The sequence below is a fragment of the Salvelinus alpinus genome, chromosome 1 (genome assembly GCF_045679555.1).
Source record: "Salvelinus alpinus chromosome 1, SLU_Salpinus.1, whole genome shotgun sequence".
NCBI lineage: Eukaryota > Metazoa > Chordata > Actinopteri > Salmoniformes > Salmonidae > Salvelinus > Salvelinus alpinus.
In genome coordinates this window covers 103,479,960-103,499,819 of record NC_092086.1, presented here as the reverse complement: position 1 = coordinate 103,499,819, position 19,860 = coordinate 103,479,960, and the positions used below count along the sequence as shown (strand labels likewise).

General features: G+C 45.0%; 1 protein-coding gene across 1 annotated transcript in view; it reads right to left on the bottom strand.

Moving 5' to 3' along the window:
- Nucleotides 1–2,246: 2,246 nt before the first annotated feature.
- Nucleotides 2,247–19,860, bottom strand: part of LOC139555023 (membrane-associated phosphatidylinositol transfer protein 2-like) — an 81,123-nt gene continuing 63,509 nt past the window's right edge. The window contains exons 11-28 of the mRNA XM_071368447.1: nt 16,332–16,422; nt 16,042–16,195; nt 15,771–15,960; nt 14,856–14,975; nt 14,376–14,596; nt 14,077–14,243; nt 9,505–9,675; nt 8,855–9,001; nt 8,317–8,484; nt 7,884–8,183; nt 6,718–6,866; nt 6,473–6,589; nt 6,206–6,322; nt 5,848–5,996; nt 5,454–5,603; nt 4,752–4,935; nt 4,234–4,362; nt 2,247–2,747 (exon numbers count right to left, since the gene is read on the bottom strand). Coding sequence (XP_071224548.1) covers nt 2,391–2,747; nt 4,234–4,362; nt 4,752–4,935; nt 5,454–5,603; nt 5,848–5,996; nt 6,206–6,322; nt 6,473–6,589; nt 6,718–6,866; nt 7,884–8,183; nt 8,317–8,484; nt 8,855–9,001; nt 9,505–9,675; nt 14,077–14,243; nt 14,376–14,596; nt 14,856–14,975; nt 15,771–15,960; nt 16,042–16,195; nt 16,332–16,422 — 3,081 coding nt within the window. The 3' untranslated portion in view covers nt 2,247–2,390. The remainder of the gene's footprint in view (nt 2,748–4,233; nt 4,363–4,751; nt 4,936–5,453; nt 5,604–5,847; nt 5,997–6,205; nt 6,323–6,472; nt 6,590–6,717; nt 6,867–7,883; nt 8,184–8,316; nt 8,485–8,854; nt 9,002–9,504; nt 9,676–14,076; nt 14,244–14,375; nt 14,597–14,855; nt 14,976–15,770; nt 15,961–16,041; nt 16,196–16,331; nt 16,423–19,860) is intronic.

The following is a 19,860-nucleotide window of genomic DNA, read 5'->3' as shown; positions in this document are numbered from 1 at the left end:
TTCTTTCACTTTGTCAGCCTGGGTTATTAAAACCAGCGACCTTTTAGTTACTGGTCCAATACTCTAACAGCTGGGCTACCTGCCACCCTACTGTAGTTGACAATAGTAGCATGTCCCTAGAATCAAGGCAACATGCTAGAGCTTACAAGCGCTCAAGTCATAAGTAAAACCATAACCACATCCTATATCAGCAATTATGTCCTTTACTTAGATATGGACAATATATTGGATTAAAACATATCTACAAATTCATAGATCTAATCTGATTTACATCTGTAAAATACAGTATATAACAGCACAGCCTTTTAGTTAAAGCCACGCCGTCATGATCTGAATGCAACAAGCTCCAACTCATCTCACCATACACAGCACAAAGGAAAGGTGGGTTACAGCCTGGTACATCATCTTTCCACACCCAACCAACAACTGTCTTGTACTTGGCACATTTACTTACATTATTAAGTCATCCTGACATTTAAGAAATGTACATGAGTGTAAGTACTGCTGTAGCACACATACCCTGCAATAATGAATAGTTATTATATCATGCACTACAAAGGTAACAATATGTAGCTACATGAGATGGTAACTAGATTCTCCACCATAAACTAGTGCTAAGAACAACGAGGTTGAACAGGTTGAGATACTGCAGCCGTTAAGAGAGAGATAGGTGTTTTGGCCGTGCGTTGGCTTTGTGTGATTAGTAATGGGAATATATTTGAAGTGGATGATAAAGGAACACTCTCTCATATCAATATCTAACCAGTAGGAGCCAGAAAACAGGACAGTATGAGAGAAAAGGGTGCCAACCCTACTACTGCTTCTCTGTTAGGTGTTCATCTTTCATTTTGTGTACAGGTTGCCATAGATTTAGTCAAAGTATCAGTAACACTTTATTTTACAGTCCTATGACAGCTGGTATTTGCTAAGGAATAACATTGTATATTCTCTGGTACTTCAGATAATCACAGTTGGAAACAACTTGGTATCAGAAGGCGTCTATCATGAGGTATTACTACCAGGTAAACTAAAACAAGATAGGGGAACTGTAAAATAAAGTGTAATCAAATCAAATCATGTCTTTATCCAGACTGAAATGTAGTAATGTCTAATGAATAGCATTCATCCCATCCCTCAAGAATGAAAGAGCTCAGACTCCTCAGAGTATCATAGGGAAAGTCCACTGAATTGTATGTAATGACAAATGTTGAGCACTAGGGGGCGCCGCAGGATGAATGAATGACTACCAACAGCATCATGCTTATGGAAAACAGAGCGGGAGAGTGGCAACGCCCACCACTTGTGGCTCAAAGGTATTGCAAGCAGATGGTCTGGTAAAGGGATTGTTGCTGTTTTCTGTCAAGTGTCACTAATGTCTTCTGTTATATCAAAGCCAAGTCTTGTTTAGCTCAGTCCTGGGTTCCTTCAGAGTCTGACTCATAAACATGTCGTTGGTGTTTAAGGCCTGGGACAGCCCACAGGCCATACTGAGATACATGGTACTGTACTGTAGCTACTCTGTTATTGACTGAAAAGGACTGGAGCGGAGCCAACGTTGACAATGCAAATCACTGTGTAGTACCACACTGAAAACAGTAGAGGAAAATAGAGACTAGAGGGAAATTCTACACCTCATCCATAACCTTGCCCCTCCCTCCCCTTTGCCTTGCATCTCTCTCTGTATCTACCCTTTTTCCATTTACCCTTCTCCCTCTTTCTTCTCCTCTTCCCTCAATCTTTCCTTAGGGTAATGGTGCTTCTTTGTTGACAGTATCTCAGCGGAGATAAAGGGATAAAATCAGAGGTGAAGTTGTTGGCTTGTTGCCATGGCTACAGACTGACCACCCTGACCTCCAGGTCACCATTGACACTTCTTTTGGTGGCTCCACTGTCTGGGCCTGTCCTGAGCTGGAGTGGTTGTGAATTCCCATTGTCCTTTAGATGCAGAGAGTAAATTCAACCATTCCTCGGACCAGGGTGGGCCCTCCAGGCCCCAAGGGGGCAACGATTAAGGCTTACGATAGTTTGTTTAAATGTTTCGTTTTTCCTTACAGTTCTTTTCGTGGCCAAGATAGGTAATATAAAAGTCTTGACTGTGAGACTCTCATGATACAGTAGAACGTCTTTATAAAATGTACATCAAAGTTAGAGCAACACCCATCTTTCTGGCTTTATATCCATTTCCCCAGAGACCCTCTCTCTGCCCTTTTCCCTCCCTCTCCATCCCTCTGTTAACCATATCCCTCCCCTCTTTCATCCCATCATTTTCTTTATCTCTCTCTTAACCATATTTCCTCCTCTCTCCATCTCTCTCTCAGGGCCAGTCCAGAGATGGTGCTCAGGTCCAGTCAGGCAGGGTCCCCTCCCCCTGTAGCCCAGTCTGGTGAGCCCTACTTAGGGCTGAGTAATCCTCCTGACTCCTCCTTGGTGCTCCCGGTGCGGCCCCAACACCCAGCTGCTATACTCATACTCCTCTGGGTCCCCGCTGCTTTCTCCCTCTCCACCTCGCATTGGCTCAGCGTACGTTCCGTACGTCCTGGTTGGCCAGAGGAGCTAGAACCCGCCCCCCCAGTTGGGTTGATTGAGCGCAGGATGTGGTTGCGCTTGCGGAGGTAGTCCCCCCCGGCCGCGCCCAGTCCAAAGCTGCCCTTACGGAGGACGATACGGGCGCTGGCGGTCTTGGCAGGACGAGACCTCTGACTGTACTCCAGCTGGGAGAGATGAGACGCATAGCCATCTGGGATGAACTGAGAGAGATCAGATAGACAGAAGGGGAATGAATGGATGAGAGATCAGATCAATCACTTTATGTATCTACTAAACTATCCAGCTATAGGGATACATTTATGCATTCTATTTATTCATAAGGGAAGTTGGTAGATGAGCGTTTATACACTTGAATTTATTATGTCCTGTTCATCCAGTTTTGCCTTTTGCCTCCAGCACCTTAACTAATCAGCTCTGGGTGTGTGGTAGATTCAGCACCTTCACTAATCAGCTCTGGGTGTGTGGTAGATTCAGCACCTTCACTAATCTCATCCAGAACGCCGCAGCCCGTCTGGTGTTCAACTTTCCCAAGTTCTCTCACGTCACCCCGCTCCTCCGCTCTCTCCACTGGCTTCCAGTTGAAGCTCGCATCCGCTACAAGACCATGGTGCTTGCCTACGGAGCTGTGAGGGGAACGGCACCTCCGTACCTTCAGGCTCTGATCAGGCCCTACACCCAAACAAGGGCACTGCGTTCATCCACCTCTGGCCTGCTCGCCTCCCTACCTCTGAGGAAGTACAGTTCCCGCTCAGCCCAGTCAAAACTGTTCGCTGCTCTGGCACCCCAATGGTGGAACAAACTCCCTCACGACGCCAGGTCAGCGGAGTCAATCACCACCTTCCGGAGACACCTGAAACCCCACCTCTTTAAGGAATACCTAGGATAGGATAAAGTAATCCTTCTAACCCCCCCCCCCTTAAAAGAGTTAGATGCACTATTGTAAAGTGGTTGTTCCACTGGATATCATAAGGTGAATGCACCAATTTGTAAGTCGCTCTGGATAAGAGCGTCTGCTAAATGACTTAAATGTAAATGTAAATGTAATCAGCTCTGGGTGTGTGGTAGATTCAGCACCTTCACTAATCAGCTCTGGGTGTGTGGTAGATTCAGCACCTTCATTAATGAGCTCTGGGTGTGTGGTAGATTCAGCACCTTAACTAATCAGCTCTGGGTGTGTGGTAGATTCAGTACCTTAACTAATCAGCTCTGGGTGTGTGGTAGATTCAGCACCTTAACTAATCAGCTCTGGGTGTGTGGTAGATTCAGCACCTTAACTAATCAGCTCTGGGTGTGTGGTAGATTCAGTACCTTCATTAATGAGCTCTGGGTGTGTGGTAGATTCAGCACCTTAACTAATCAGCTCTGGGTGTGTGGTAGATTCAGCACCTTAACCAATCAGCTCTGGGTGTGTGGTAGATTCAGTACCTTAACTAATCAGCTCTGGGTGTGTGGTAGATTCAGTACCTTAACTAATCAGCTCTGGGTGTGTGGTTGATTCAGCACCTTAACTAATCAGCTCTGGGTGTGTGGTAGATTCAGCACCTTAACTAATCAGCTCTGGGTGTGTGGTAGATTCAGCACCTTCATTAATGAGCTCTGGGTGTGTAGTAGATTCTGCCTATTATACACTTGAATGTATGACTTTTTTTTGGGGGACAGTGTATTTTCTAAGAGCTAGTTAAGTACCTGACACTGGCTGGACATCTTCTTGGTGGGCCGTCCCACTATGTAGATGTGTGATGGGGGCAGGCCTATTGAGGAGTACACTGAAATGTCCTTAGTAGAGCCGTACGCAGCAAAGATCTTCATATGGGCCTACACACACACACACACACACACACACACACACACACACACACACACACACACACACACACACACACACACACACACACACACACACACACACACACACACACACACACACACACACACACACACACACACACACACACACACACACACACACACACACACACACACACACCCACACCCACACACACACACAGAGGAATGGACTGTTAGAAACACCACATCAGTAGGGATAGTTTTGTTGTTTCTATCACATTGTATTTTGACAGTAGAAACCTACCTCGCCTAGTCCCCTCACCCTGAACAACCCACTTACCCTTCCTCAAACCCAGTGTTACCCTAACCCCTTACACCTTACACCTACACCCTCATCTCTGCCCCCGTTACTGTACCTCACAGATGAGGGCCTTGAGGAAGTTGGCCTTGTGTCTGAGGGGGTCGTGGACCAGGCCGTCACAGAAGGACACGATGCCATGAGGGAAGTTATGTTGAGACAGCCAGGCCACCACACGCTGCTTCTGCATGTCTGGACGACCCGTCACATACACTATCAGATAGCCCAGGTCCTGCCAGTGTCTGGGGGAGTGAGGGAGGGAGGGAGGGAGGGAGGGAGAGAGAGAGAGAGAGAGAGAGAGAGAGAGAGAGAGAGAGAGAGAGGGAGAGAGGGAGAGAGAGAGGGAGGGAGAGAGGGAGGGAGGGAGGGAGAGAGAGAGAGAGAGAGAGAGAGAGAGAGAGAGAGAGAGAGAGAGAGAGAGAGAGAGAGAGAGAGAGAGAGAGAGAGAGAGAGGGAGAGGGAGGGAGGGAGGGAGGGAGGGAGGGAGGGAGGGAGGGAGGGAGGGAGGGAGGGAGGGAGGGAGGGAGGGAGGGAGGGAGGGAGGGAGGGAGGGAGGGAGGGAGACCAGGATGTGGGTGAACAAGTAGAAGCCCAAAGGGTTGGGTGTCTTGTCTATTAATTTATTAATTTGATGATTGCCAGGGACTATTCACAACTTGTATGTCAACATTAGCTAGTGTGACTCCTGGGCAGGAACATATAGCTACAACCACATAACAGTACATTAAATAAAACTCAATAAAACTCATCATGTTCCTACCTGACCACGTCTACAGCTCCAGCTCTGACCTTGGGGTCACTTCCCATGATGGACACACTGGCAGCAAACGAGCCGTCAATACTGAACACTACAAACTCTGTTCCCCGCGGCAACACCGTCAGGTAGCTGTCCGTAAACGTATGGTCACCCCTAAGAGAGGGAGGAAGGGAGGGGGAGAGAGAGAGAGGGAGGGAGGGAACGGGAGGGCAAGAGAGAGAGAGGGAGGGGACGGGAGGGCAAGAGAGAGAGAGGGAGGGGACGGGAGGGCAAGAGAGAGAGAGAGGAGGAGAGGTGCAGGAAAGGGGAATTGTAACAAATACACTTAATTCAAAACTTGTTTTAATACTCAAAAACACCATGAAAATCAGCTAATCAGATGAATCCTGTAACCTACCTGACGACCAGTTTGACAGGATAAACTCCGATGCCCAGCCTCTTGCTCTCTGGGATGACATAGGAGATGCGTCCGCTGCTATTGGTCAGCTCGGTGTCAAAGTACACCCACTCCCCTGAGGGGGGCTGGGTCATGATGTGGATGTCAATCTGGAGGAGGAGCAAGAGGAGGTTACGCCCATACATGCCCATACACGCCCATACACACCCATATGTTGCATTGACAGAAATAAATTATTTATGCAAACAAAAATTGAGTTGCATGGAAGTATCTCAAGTTAGGGTTTGGCTCTATCCCAGTGTCTCTCAATCAGTGGCAGAACTCAAGTTTGTCCCACAAGTTTGCATCAATGCTTTACCTTCTCCCCAGTGAGAGTGACCATGTCCAGAGGTCCGTACATGAAGCGTCCCATCACCAGCTGTGTTCCATCCTCAGTAAACACAGCATCATTCACACGGTGGTTGGCCGTAACGTTCTACACACACACACACACACACACACACACACACACACATATATATTTACCATTGGTGTACTGATACAGAAACCAGTAAACTCCTGATAAATGCATTAGCTTGAGATATCACTAATGGCTAAAGGTGGTTAGGAAGGGGCCTGTGCTCACCCTGATCTTGACATGTGTCCTCTTGCGCAGCCATTTCTCTCTGGGTTTAGAGGGCTTGAACTCGGTCACCTCTTTACCATCCAGCTCCAGAATACTAGAGTTCTCATGCCTCATAACCTGGAGAAGCAGACAGGGATGATTACATAAGCATTCATATAGAATACATGAGCCCTTATAACAGGTCAAAGGAGGCAATGCCTTTATTATGTTGTAAACATTCATAGGGCATTCATAAACAGTTGTACCTGTCTGAGTAGGAAGGAGACGACGTCAGTGGACTCCCAGTATGAAGCATGGAAGAGGTGAGGCAGAGCTACAGTGGGGAAGGCTGTGAGGGCATCAGGACAGTACAGGGCAAAGTCCATCCGCTTACTGCCCCACCACCGAGACGCAACTAGGGAGAGAGAGTGAGAGAGAAGTCTATCAGTCAACAGAAACAGTCCTGGCATAAAACAAGCAATAGGTAATCACGGTTGAGAAAAGAAGATAGTGTTAAAAAAAAGAGATAGACATATTTCTGGTCAATGATAGTTCCAGATAAAGAGGGGTTCCACAGTAGAGGGATGTGTGCTCATCCAGAGATGTACAGTCCAAGGGAGAGGCTGTATATTACAGACGGAGAGTCACAGGTCCACACAGGAGAAGAATGGGCTTTCAGTCCAGGGACAGATTAAACTGGAGTAGAGGGACAGTTTTGGTTGGAGGAAGGAGGAAGGACAGGGTAACATACAATATCAGCGATTTCCAAACAGTGGTCCCTCATTTTAACACAATGAGTCCCACCTTGATGCCGGCGCAATTTGGACTTCTAATTCCTTTTAAACATAAGTGTGTTTGAGCTACAGACTACAGGTTGTGTCATTGGATTAGTCTGTGTGATTAACGGGGGCGGAGCTAGAGCATTGTTTGTGAGACAAGGGTGGATCCCAAGGGGCCCGGGGTCTTTCTACAAAAACACCTATAATGCTGTAATAGGCTCACATAGTTGTTTTCACAAACTCCCCACAGTTGTCACTGACTAGTTGGATATTCATTTTCCACTAAGCAAACAAATTCTGTACTTACAGCATTCATATAAATTCCTTTTTATCAGGTGTTTGCTTTGGCAGACCTTATTTGTTTTATTGACATTTGTCAATGGAAAATGGTTAAATATGAGGGTCTCGGGACTGATAGGGTTAATCCAGTCCTTGATTGAGGACATTGCCATAACTCCTGTTTGGGAACCACTGCAGTACGGTACAGGGTAAATGCTGTAGAGGAGAAAAGGATGGAGAGGACATCTAGTACAGTGTGATGGTTCAACTGTAGCTGGAAGATGACCAATGACAGGGCACACAGATGAGTGTCCTGGGGGTCACACAGGATTCAAACCTTCCTCCTTCCAGGGAAACTACAGTACCCAGACTACCTTGCTCTATGTCCATCAGCGTATCTGGCGACGGAGGGTCAGAGCTCGTATCGGGGATGTCAGAGGTGACATCAGAGGTGACATCAGTGAAGTCAGAGGGCAGGTCTGAGGAGACATCATAGGAAGTGACGTCAGAGGTGACATCATCGTCACCCTGCTCTGAGTCGGTGTGTCTGAGAGTGAGGAAGGGTCGTATCTTCTTCCTGGCTCGTGGAGAGGGGCTCCTCGAGGGGAGTTTAGAAAGAGCAAGCTGGGAGAGGAGACCCAGCTTCTTAGACGAACTGCTATAGCATTTAGTAGCTACGGAACAACAAAACAGACGGTACAAAGGAAGAAATAAACAAAATGTGAAACATTTCAGAGAATTAATGTTATCTCTCTGAGCCACAAACACTGCTGTTAACAGTATAAACAGTATAAAGTCCATACTGACTGTTGGTGATGTTGGAGGCAGTGTATGAGTCGGCCATGCCTGACACCTGGCTAGCGATGCTGGCCTCACTGGACCTACGGGGGCCCCTGGAGTGGGGGGGTCCAGTCAGCGGGGAGGACGGGTACTGGGTGTCCACAAACATACCACAGTGGGAGTGGAGCATGTCCGCTATGGAGGGAAGGAGATACCGGAGAGAAAGTGTGTGTGAGTGAGTGAGTGAGTGAGTGAGTGAGTGAGTGAGTGAGTGAGTGAGTGAGTGAGTGAGTGAGTGAGTGAGTGAGTGAGTGAGTGAGTGAGTGAGAGAGAGAGAGAGAGAGAGAGAGAGAGAGAGAGAGAGAGAGAGAGAGAGAGAGAGAGAGAGAGAGAGAGAGAGAGAGAGAGAGAGAGAGAGAGATTTTTGATCAGGCAACCAATTACATTTTACAGACAAAGAGAGTGAGAGACACAGACAGTCAGACAGACAGACAGACAGAGCAACAGAGAAAGGGAACCAAGCAGTGGACAGACAGACAGACAGAGACAGAGAAAGGGTACACACTGTCGTTGAGCTGTGAGGCCTGCTGGGGCCAGCTGAGTACAGGGACGGGGATGGAGGTCTCACTGACGCTCCCCTCCTGGCAACGCAGGGGTACTGACAGGGGTACTGACTCCAACAGGAGATGGGGGTTACTCTGCATAGTCTCCACTGGGGAATGGGGAGGGGAAGATAGAGAGATGGGCAAGAGGGAGACGGAGAGATGTGGAGAGGGGGGAGACACAGGGGAGAGAGATGGGGACAGGGGAGGCAGAAGAGACATGGGACAGAGAGGCAGAAATAAACGTATGTAATAGACTACAGACCAGTTCAATGCGTAATAACTGCTGAGTCCTATAGAACGGCGCACAATTGGCCCAGCATCATCTGGGTTAGGGGAGAGTTTGGACGGGGTAGGCCACCATTGTAAAATAAGAATTTGTTCTTAACTGACTTGCCTAGTTAAATAAAGGTTCAATTTAAAAATAAAACAAAATAAGACTGACTGGACGGACGTAAAGCACAGTACATTATATCTGATAACACATGCACACAGATGCGCTACCATGACAGCATATGGACATGGAAAGCAAACCACACAGCCAATTGAGTGCTTGCTTTTGGAGGAGAGACATAAATAAATACTTCTGGTGTGTGTGTGTATCAATCCTCACCCAGCAGAGCCGAGTGTCCGTCCCCCAGAGGGAAGCGTTGGTATCGGGGGACACAGAAGGGGGGCAGCTGGTGAAACCTCTTCTCTAGAAGGGGCTCCAGGCGGGAGGCAGAGGGGTCCGCTGGATGAAACATGTTATATAGCTGCTGACAGGCCGGACGCAAGGATGAGACTGGAGGGAGAGAGAGAAAGACTACCGTGGGATATGTGTCAAGAGCAACAGCAACCTTGGAGAAATCCTCTGCATTATCATTAACAGAAGACTCGTACATTTCATCAGTGAAAACAATGTACTGAGCAAAGGTCAAATTGGCTTTCAACCAAATTATCGTACGATAGACCACCCTCCACACCCTAATTGACAAACAAACAAACCAAAACAAAGGCAAAGTCTTCTCATGCTTTATTGATTTCAAAAAAGCTTTTGACTCAATTTGAGCATGAGGGTCTGCTATACAAGTTGATGGAAAGCAGTGTTGGGAGAAAAACATTCAACATTATAAAATCAATGTATACAGTGTGGGGTTAGAATTGGCAAAAAACACACCTATTTCTTTCCATGGGCCGTGGGGGAGACAGGGATGCAGCTTGTCAGTCGGAAGTTTAAATACACTTAGGTTGGAGTTATTAACACTCGTTTTTCAACCACTCCACAAATTTCTTGTTAACAAACTATAGTTTTGGCAAGTCGGTTAGGACATCTACTTTGTACATGACACAAGTAATTTTTCCAACAATTGTTTACAGACAGATTATTTCACTTATAATTAACTGTATCACAATTCCAGTGGGTCATACACTAATTTGACTGTGCCTTTAAACAGCTTGGAAAATTCCAGAAAATGAAGTCATGGCTTTAGAAGCTTCTGATAGGCTAATTGACATAATTTGAGTCAGTTGGAGGTGTACCTGTGGATGTATTTCAAGGCCTACCTTCAAACGCAGTGCCTATTTGCTTGACATCATGGGAAAATCAAAAGAAATCAACCAAGACCTCAGAAAAAAAATGGTAGACCTCCACAAGTCTGGTTCATCCTTGGGAGCAATTTCCAAACGCCTGAAAGTACCATGTTCATCTGTACAAACAATAATACGCAAGTATAAACACCATGGGACCACGCAGCCGTCATACCGCTCAGGAAGGAGATGCGCTCTGTCTCCCAGAGATGAATGTACTTTGGTGCGAAAAGTGCAAATCAATCCCAGAACAACAGCAAAGGACCTTGTGAAGATACTGGAGGAAACAGGTACAAAAGTATCTATATCCACAGTAAAACGAGTCCTATATCAACATAACCTGAAAGGCCGCTCAGTAAGGAAGAAGCCACTGCTCCAAAACCGCCATTAAAAAGCCAGACTACGGTTTGCAACTGCAAATGGGGACAAAGATCATACTTTTTGGAGAAATGTCCTCTGGTCTGATGAAACAAAAATAGAACTGTTTGGCCATACTGACCATCGTTATGTTTTGAGGAAAAAGGGGGAAGCTTGCAAGCCGAAGAACACCATCCCAACCGTGAAGCACGGGGGTGGCAGCATCATGTTGTGAGGGACTGATGCACTTCACAAAATAGATGACATCATGAGGGAGGAAAATTATGTGGATATATTGAAGCAACATCTCAAGACATCAGTCAGGAAGTTAAAGCTTGGTCGCAAATGGGTCTTCCAAATGGACAATGACCCCAAGCATACTTCCAAAGTTGTGGCAAAATGGCTTAAGGACAACAAAGTCAAGGTATTGGAGTGGCCATCATAAAGCCCTGACCTCAATCCCATAGAAAATTTGTGGGCAGAACTGAAAAAGCGTGTGCGAGCAAGGAGGCCTACAACCCTGACTCAGTTACACCAGCTCTGACAGGAGGAATGGGACAAAATTCACCCAACTTACTGTGGGAAGCTTGTGGAAGGCTACCTGAAACGTTTGACCCAAGTTAAACAATTTAAAGGCAATGCTACCAAATACTAATTGAGTGTATGTAAACTTCTGACCCACTGGGAATGTGATGAAAGAAATAAAAGCTGAAATAAATCAATTCTCTCTAGTATTATTCTGACACTTCACATTCTTAAAATAAAGACCTAACTGACAGGGAATTTTTACTTGGATTAAATGTCAGGAATTGTGAAAAACTGAGTTTAAATATATTTGGCTAAGGTGTATGTAAACTTCTGATTTCAACTGTATATATAAACAAATTGGTGAGGGCACTAGATCAGTCTGCAGCACCCATCCTCCCCCTACTACAATCTAAAGTCAAATGTCTACTGTTTCCTAATGATCTGGTGCTTCTGTCCCCAACCAAGGAGGCCCTACAGCAGCACCTAGATCTTCTGCACAGATTTTGTCTGACCTGGGCCCTGACAGTAAATCTCAGTAAGACAAAAATAATGGTGTTCCAAAAAAGGTCCAGTTGCCAGGACCACAAATACTAATTCCATCTAAACACCGTTGCCCTAGAGCACACAAAAAACTATACGTACATCGGCCTAAACATTAGTGCCAGAGGTCATTTCCACAAAGCTGTGAACGATCTGAAAGACAAGGTAAGAAGGACCTTCTACGCTATCAAAAGAACATCAAATTCGACATGCCAACTTCTTGAATCAGTTATAGAACCCATTGCCCTTTATGGTTGTGAGGTCTGGGGTCCGTCCGCTCATCAACCAATAATTAACCAAAATGGGAAAAACACCAAATTGAGACTGCATGCAGAATTCTGCAAAAAAAATTGACAACATAAAACACCAAACAATGCATGCAGAGCAGAATTAGGCCGATACCGGCTAATTATCAAAATCCAGAAAATACTTAAAATCTACAAGCACCTAAAAGGAAGTAATTCCCAAACCTTCCATAACAAAGCCATCACCTACAGAGAGATGAATCTGGAAAAGAGTCCCCTAAGCAAGCTGGTCCTGGGGATCTGTTCACAAACACAAACACACCCCACAGAGCCCCAGGACAGCAACACAATTAGACCCAACCAAATCATGAGAAAACAAAAAGATAATTGGAAAGAATGAACAAAAAAACTGAGCAAACTAGAATGCTATTTGGCCCCAAACAGAATATCTGACCACTGTGACTGACCTAAAATTAAGGAAAGCATTGATTATGTACAGACTCAGTGAGCTTAGCCTTGCTATTGAGAGAGGCCGTCGTGGGCAGACCTGGCTCTCAAGAGAAGACAGGCTATGTGCACACTACCAAATTTTTTTGGTGGAAACTGAGCTGCACTTCCTAACCTCCTGCCAAATGTATGACCATATTAGAGACACATATTTCCCTCAGATTACACAGACCCACAAAGAATTTGAAAGACAATCCAATTTTGATAAACTCCCATATCTATTGGGTGAAATACCACAGTGTGCCATCACAGCAGCAAGATTTGTGACCTGTTGCCACAAGAAAAGAGCAACCAGTAAAGAATAAACACCATTGGGAAAATACAACCCTTATTTATTTTCCCTTTTGTACTTTAACTATTTGCATATCGTTACAACACTGTATATAGCCATAACATGACATTTGAAATGTCTCTATTCCTTTGAGTGTAATGTTTACTGTTAATTGTTTATTTAACTTTTACTTATTTTCTATTTCATTTGCTTTGGCAATTTAAACATATGTTTCCCATGCCAATAAAGCCCTTTGAATGGAATTGAATTGAGAGAAAGAGAGAGAGAGAGATGGGGAGAGAGAGAGAGAGAGAGAGATGAGGAAAAGAGCAGGGAAAAATAACAACAGCCATCCAAGTTATTTCCAAAGCTCACATATTGAAAATCATTTGACCAAACAATGGCGGAACTAAGGACAACTTCAATCAAAGCTTCTTGTCTCAAGGGTCCAGAAGTGACACAGGCAACTGCTGATGAGTCATATCTCCGGAACTCTCTAGAACTCCATGGAACCCCTGAAGAATCTGTGTCACAACCCCGTCTGTTTCCTCTGCTGCCTCTCAGCTCCTTCCTAAACCTCCTATTTATCTTAGTTCTTAGTTTACTTTGGACCATGTTGTGTCTTAAATGTCACAGCTAATGGATGTCTGGCATCAGAGATGTAAAACATGACCTCTAATCTCTGAACTATGATGTGACCTCACTTAGCGATGTCCCGGCAGAGCCCGACCCCACAACTGCAGGAAACGTCACTCTCACCACACAGATGCTGATTGGCTTAGTTTACAGATTCTCACTTATATGTTTAAATTGTTAGAACGTTAGATATGTTTGAATTGGATGAATGTTTGACATGTTTGAATTGGATGAATGTTTGAATTGGATGATTGTTTGATATGTTTCAATTGGATGATTGTTTGATATGTTTCAATTGTCTGAATCTTTGAATTGTCTGAATGTTTGATATGTTTGAATTGGCTGAACGCAAAATTGAAGACTGCACACATGAATGCAATCATGAAAAGTGCAGACTTAGCAAATAGTCTATTTCTGCTTAAGCCAACTCCTTAAAAAGTCAACTCCATGTATGGCAAAGACTGTTGGCTGCAGCAGTAATATATTCACACCCAGGCTAGTGAGATCAACCACTGATGAAGGTGTCCCTCACCATCTATGGACGGCACCACAGTCTTCCTCAGTGCCAGCACCAGCCCCAGAGGTGAACCAAAGAGGAAGAAGTCTGCCACCTCGAAGTCCAGCCTCCCTCCCTCTAGCATGGTACTCCCGCTGGAGCGCCTCGAACCTGGGTCTGTTCTCAATACACTGCTGTGGAGACTGGAGAGACAGGGGGAGAGAGAGAGAGAGGGAACGGCAAAAGAGTGGGGGGGAAATAAATGGTAGAAAAGTTAACATTTGATAACTGGTCGGTCAATGTAGCTATACCTTGAATGTGCGTGTGTGTCTGACCTGGACAGGAATGCCTGGTGGTGTTTGATGGTGTCTAGTTCGTAGGTGGAGGAGTCGCTGCGTTTGCGAGGCAGCATTCTCTTGGGGTCGTCAGGTCCTGAGCTGCGAGGGATGTCAATGTTACTGCGACTAAGATGGCGACTGCTCTCCAGAGTCGGAGAAGACGGAGAAGACAGAGAGACACTGTTTATTATGATGCCAGGGGAGAGGAGGTCTGTGTCCTGGAGAGACGGAGGACGAGGGGGAGAGAAAGAGAGGGAGAGGGGGAGAGAAAGAGAGGGAGAGGGGGAGAGAAAGAGAAAGAGAGGACGAGGGGGAGAGAAAGAGAGGGGGAGAGAGAGGGCACACATAGTTAGTAGCTGTCAGATCTATGCTACAGATAGGACCGGTTTCCCAGACAGAGATTAAGAGAGTTACATTGAAAGTGCTTTTTAGTCCTAGAGTAGCCCTGTGGGATGGAATTAAAGGAGATAGAGGTACCTGTACGCTGACGGTGCTGCCTCGTCTACTGCTGTTCTGGCTTTCTGAAACGATGACGTTACTGCTGCACAGCGCATCAAACCCTAGGATACCACCTACACAGTCCCCGATCACACACACCTACAGGAGGAGAGAACACACACCTTTAAATTGAGTACATACAGTATATAGAGTGAGCTCTGAAAGTATCGGGACAGTGACACGTTTTGTTGTTTTGGCTGTGTACTCCAGCAGTTTGGATTTGAGATGATACAATGACGTTGAGGTTATCATGAATATTGATGAATGAGAAAGTTACAGACGCACAAACATCCTGCCCCCAAGACATGATAACCTCTCACCATTACTATAAAGTAAAAGGGGAGGTTAGCATTTTTGGGGGGGTACGATATTTATGCCTCTGTAACTTTCTCACTCATCGTTATTGATGATTCATTCAGGACAATTCGTAATCATGGCAGCATCCAAATTCATGTAGAAGTGTTTAGAAACATATTCTATTCTTATTTACAATAAAAGTGGCTCCAAAATGACACAATACATTATTTACCATTCATTTATATTAGGCATAAAATAATCTGAAACACAACCAAAACAAACAGCAAATGCATCCAACAAATACTAAACATTTGACTACTTTAATACACATATAAGTGAATTAGTCCCAATACTTTTGGGGGAGGACTATGTACAAAAAGTAATTTTTAAACGGATCACTCAATATGGATGAAAGTACCCTCAAATGAAAGCTGACAGTTTGAACATTAACTGCACAGTCATTGTATCATTTCAATGCTGGAGTACAAATCCTAAACAAATATTTACCACGGTCCCAATACTTTCGGAGTTCACTGTATTGTATAATCAGCAAAAATCACTAACCCCTAAACTTTGACCCCTGACTCCTGCACTGACCTGTCCGGAGAAGGATGCCCCTTCCAAGGACCTGATAAAGTCTCCATACACCTGATTGGCTCGTTGGATGACGGTTGCCACGGCGTCTTGGTACTGCGGAGCGGAAGTGGCCAATAGAGGCAGTGCAGCCAGAGGGATGTGGTCCTGACTGTTGGAAAGGCAGCCCTCATCAAAACTATAGGGACTGAGACTGGACCAGAGAGAGAGGAGCGAGGGTTAGAGTGTGTGTTTGTGTGTGTGCGTGTGCTCACTTGGAAACCTGTGTACTCACTTGGAAACCTGTGAAAAGGCGTCGGCACACACCGCCGGGCAGGGGACCATGCGGATGGCAATGTGTCCTAGGGCTGCTGGGTAATGCACTCTCATCACCGTCTCAAATGCTCCACTCAGAGTGTTGACGTCAGCCTGCTTACTACTTGGCTCACCTGGGAGTAATTATGAGTAAATACAAAATTGTTACATTGTCTTTACAATAATAAACAAAGTAAGAACACTGTTTAGTGTTTACTGTAACTGTTTAAGTGTTGTCCACTCTATAAATAAAGTTCTTATAGTGTATACCTGCTCCAGTGTCTAATATGTTACCCCCGTGAAGAACCAGAACCAGAACGTGGATCTTGGAAGGCGTCAGACACTGCTGAGACGACCCATCCTACAGGATAAAGAGGAGGAGAGACGGTGGACACGGATTATTATTATTATTTTGTAGCTCAGTTGGTAGAGCATGGTGCTTGTAACGCCATGGTAGTGGGTTCTACTGTATGCACGCATGACTGTAAGTCGCTTTGATAAATGGCATATAGAGTATATATGTGAAGGAGCACAATGAAGTAAACAATGGCATGGATTTTTTAAAGAAAAACTAAAACAACATATTTTCACAGCCTACAGCAATGTTCCCTCTAATTCTTTCCACCATTGAGCAAATTTTAGGTCTGATGAGTGCAAACTTCAACATTGTGGAAATTCTATGCAACGTCTAGCGCGTTTTTACTGTGAACACTGAGGCTGTACCCACTTTAAGTTACTGTGAACACTGAGGTTTATACCTACTTTAAGTTACTGTGAACACTGAGGCTGTACCCACTTAAAGTTACTGTGAACACTGAGGCTGTACCCACTTTAAGTTACTGTGAACACTGAGGTTGTACCCACTTTAAGTTACTGTGAACACTGAGGCTGTACCCACTTTAAGTTACTGTGAACACTGAGGCTGTACCCACTTTAAGTTACTGTGAACACTGAGGCTGTACCCACTTGAAGTTACTGTGAACACTGAGGCTGTACCCACTTGAAGTTACTGTGAACACTGAGGCTGTACCCACTTGAAGTTACTGTGAACACTGAGGCTGTACCCACTTGAAGTTACTGTGAACACTGAGGCTGTACCCACTTTAAGTTACTGTGAACACTGAGGCTGTACCCACTTGAAGTTACTGTGAACACTGAGGCTGTACCCACTTGAAGTTACTGTGAACACTGAGGCTGTACCCACTTGAAGTTACTGTGAACACTGAGGTTGTACCCACTTTAAGTTACTGTGAACACTGAGGCTGTACCCACTTTAAGTTACTGTGAACACTGAGGCTGTACCCACTTTAAGTTACTGTGAACACTGAGGCTGTACCCACTTGAAGTTACTGTGAACACTGAGGCTGTACCCAATTGAAGTTACTGTGAACGCTGAGGCTGTACCCACTTTAAAGTACAGTTTTAACAGTGACCAAGTAGGCCACCGTAGCTATTTGATCATAATGTAAGCCTACCAGAGTGGCCTACCATCAAAAAGAATGGAGAAAATGCATCCCGTAACATTTTAACGGACGGATGTGATGCAGCCTGGATTCGAACCAGGTACTGCAGTGACACCTCTTGTACTGTAATGCAGTGTCTTAGACCCCTGCGCCACTCGGGAGCCCATTCCATGAGCCTTTTGAAAAAAACATGCAGGGCTTGACATTAACCTGTTTATCCACTTGTCCTTCAGACAAGGAGGTGACTGAAAATGTTGTGTTGTTCGATGCAAGAAACCACTTCACAAAATAAAATGTGTCATTATTCCCATACCATTATTACAGAGAATCAGACAAATTATGCTACCCTCTGCCTATTGGCTACTTATTTTATTCAAGCCTATCTCAAAATACAACACTGCCCCTTAACGACAAAACAACTCTTTACCTGACACCTTGACTTTTTCCACATTTAATTACATTACAGCCTTATTCTAAAATATATATATTTTTACATTTCCCTCGTCAATCTACACACAATACCCCATAACGACAAAGCGAAAACAGGTTTTTAGAAATGTTAGCAAATTTATTAAAAATAAAAAACAGAAATACCTTATTTGCATAAGTATTCAGACCCTTTGCTATGAGACTCAAAATTGGGCTCCATTGATCATCCTTGAGATGTTTCTACAACTTGATAGGAGTTCACCTGTGGTAAATTCAATTGATTGGACATGATTTGGAAAGGCACACACCTGTCTATATAAGGTCCCACAGTTGACAGTGCATGTCTGAGAAAAAACTAAGCCATGAGGTTGAAGGAATTCTCCGTAGAGCTCAGAGACAGGATTGTGTCGAGGCACAGACCTGTGGAGGGGTACCAAAACATTTCTGCAGCATTGAAGGTACCCAAGAACACAATGGTCTTCATCATTCTTAAATGGATGAAGTTTGGAACCACCAAGACTCTTCCTAGAGCTGGCCGTCCGGCCAAACTGAGCAATTGGGGGAGAAGGGCCTTGGTCAGCGAGGTGACCAAGAACCCTATGGTCACTCTGACAGAGCTCCAGTTTCTCTGTGGAGATGGGAGAACCTTCCAGAAGGACAACCATCTCTGCAGCACTCCACCAATCAGGACTTTATGGTAGTGGCCAGACAAAAGCCACTCCTCAGTAAAAGGCACATGACAGCATGGTTGGAGTTTGCCAAAAGCCACCTAGAGGACTCTCAGACGATGAGAAACAAGATTCTCTGGCCTGATGAAACCAAGAATGAACTCTTTGGCCTGAACGCCAAGCATCACGTCTGGAGGAAACCTGGCACCATCCCTACGGTGAAGCATGGTGGTGGCAGCATCATGCTGTGGGATTTTTTTTTAGCGGCAGGGATTGGGAGACTAGTCAGGATCGGGGGGAAAGATGAACAGAGCAAAGTACAGAAAGATCCATGATGAAAACCTGCTCCAGAGCACTCAGGACCTCAGACTGGGGCGAAGGTTCACCTTCCAACAAGACAATGACCCTAAGCACACAGCCAAGACAACGTAGGAGTGGCTTCGGGACAAGTCTCTGAATATCCGTGAGTGGCCCAGCCAGAGCCCGGACTTGAACCCAGCCGAACATCTCTGGAGAAACCTGAAAATAGCTGTGCAGTAACGCTCCCCATCAAACCTGACAAAGCTCAAGAGGATCTGCAGAGAAAAATGGGAGAAACTCCCCAAATACAGGTGTGCCAAGCTTGTAGCATCATACCCAAAAAGACTCAAAGCTACAATCGCTGCCAAAGGTGCTTCAACATAGTACTGAGTAAAGGGTCTGTGTACAAATGTGTATTTATGTAAATATGATATTTCCGTTTATTATTTTTAATACATTTGCAAACATTTCTAAAAGCCTGTTTTCAATTTGTCATTATGGGGTATTGTGTGTAGAATGATGAGAAAAAACGATTTAATCGATTTTAGAATAAAACTGTAACGTAATAAAATGTGGAAAAAGTCAAGGGGTCTGAACACTTCCCGAATGCACTGTACCCGGTTTGTGCTCTTGTAGGAAGCAATCACCTGGGGCGGCAGGTAGCCTAGTGGTTAGAGCATTGGTCCAGTAACCGAAAGGTTGCAAGATTGAATTCCTGAGCTGACAAGGTAAAAATCTGTCATTCTGCCCCTGAACAAGGCAGTTAACCCACTGTTCCTAGGCTGTCATTGTAAATAAGAATGTGTTCTTAACCGATTTGCCTAGTTAAATAAATGTTAATAAAGAAATTGCTCACTACAAATTATATAAACTCAGCAAAAAAAGAAACATCCCTTTTTCAGGACCTTGTCTTTCAAAGATAATTTGTAAAAATCCAAA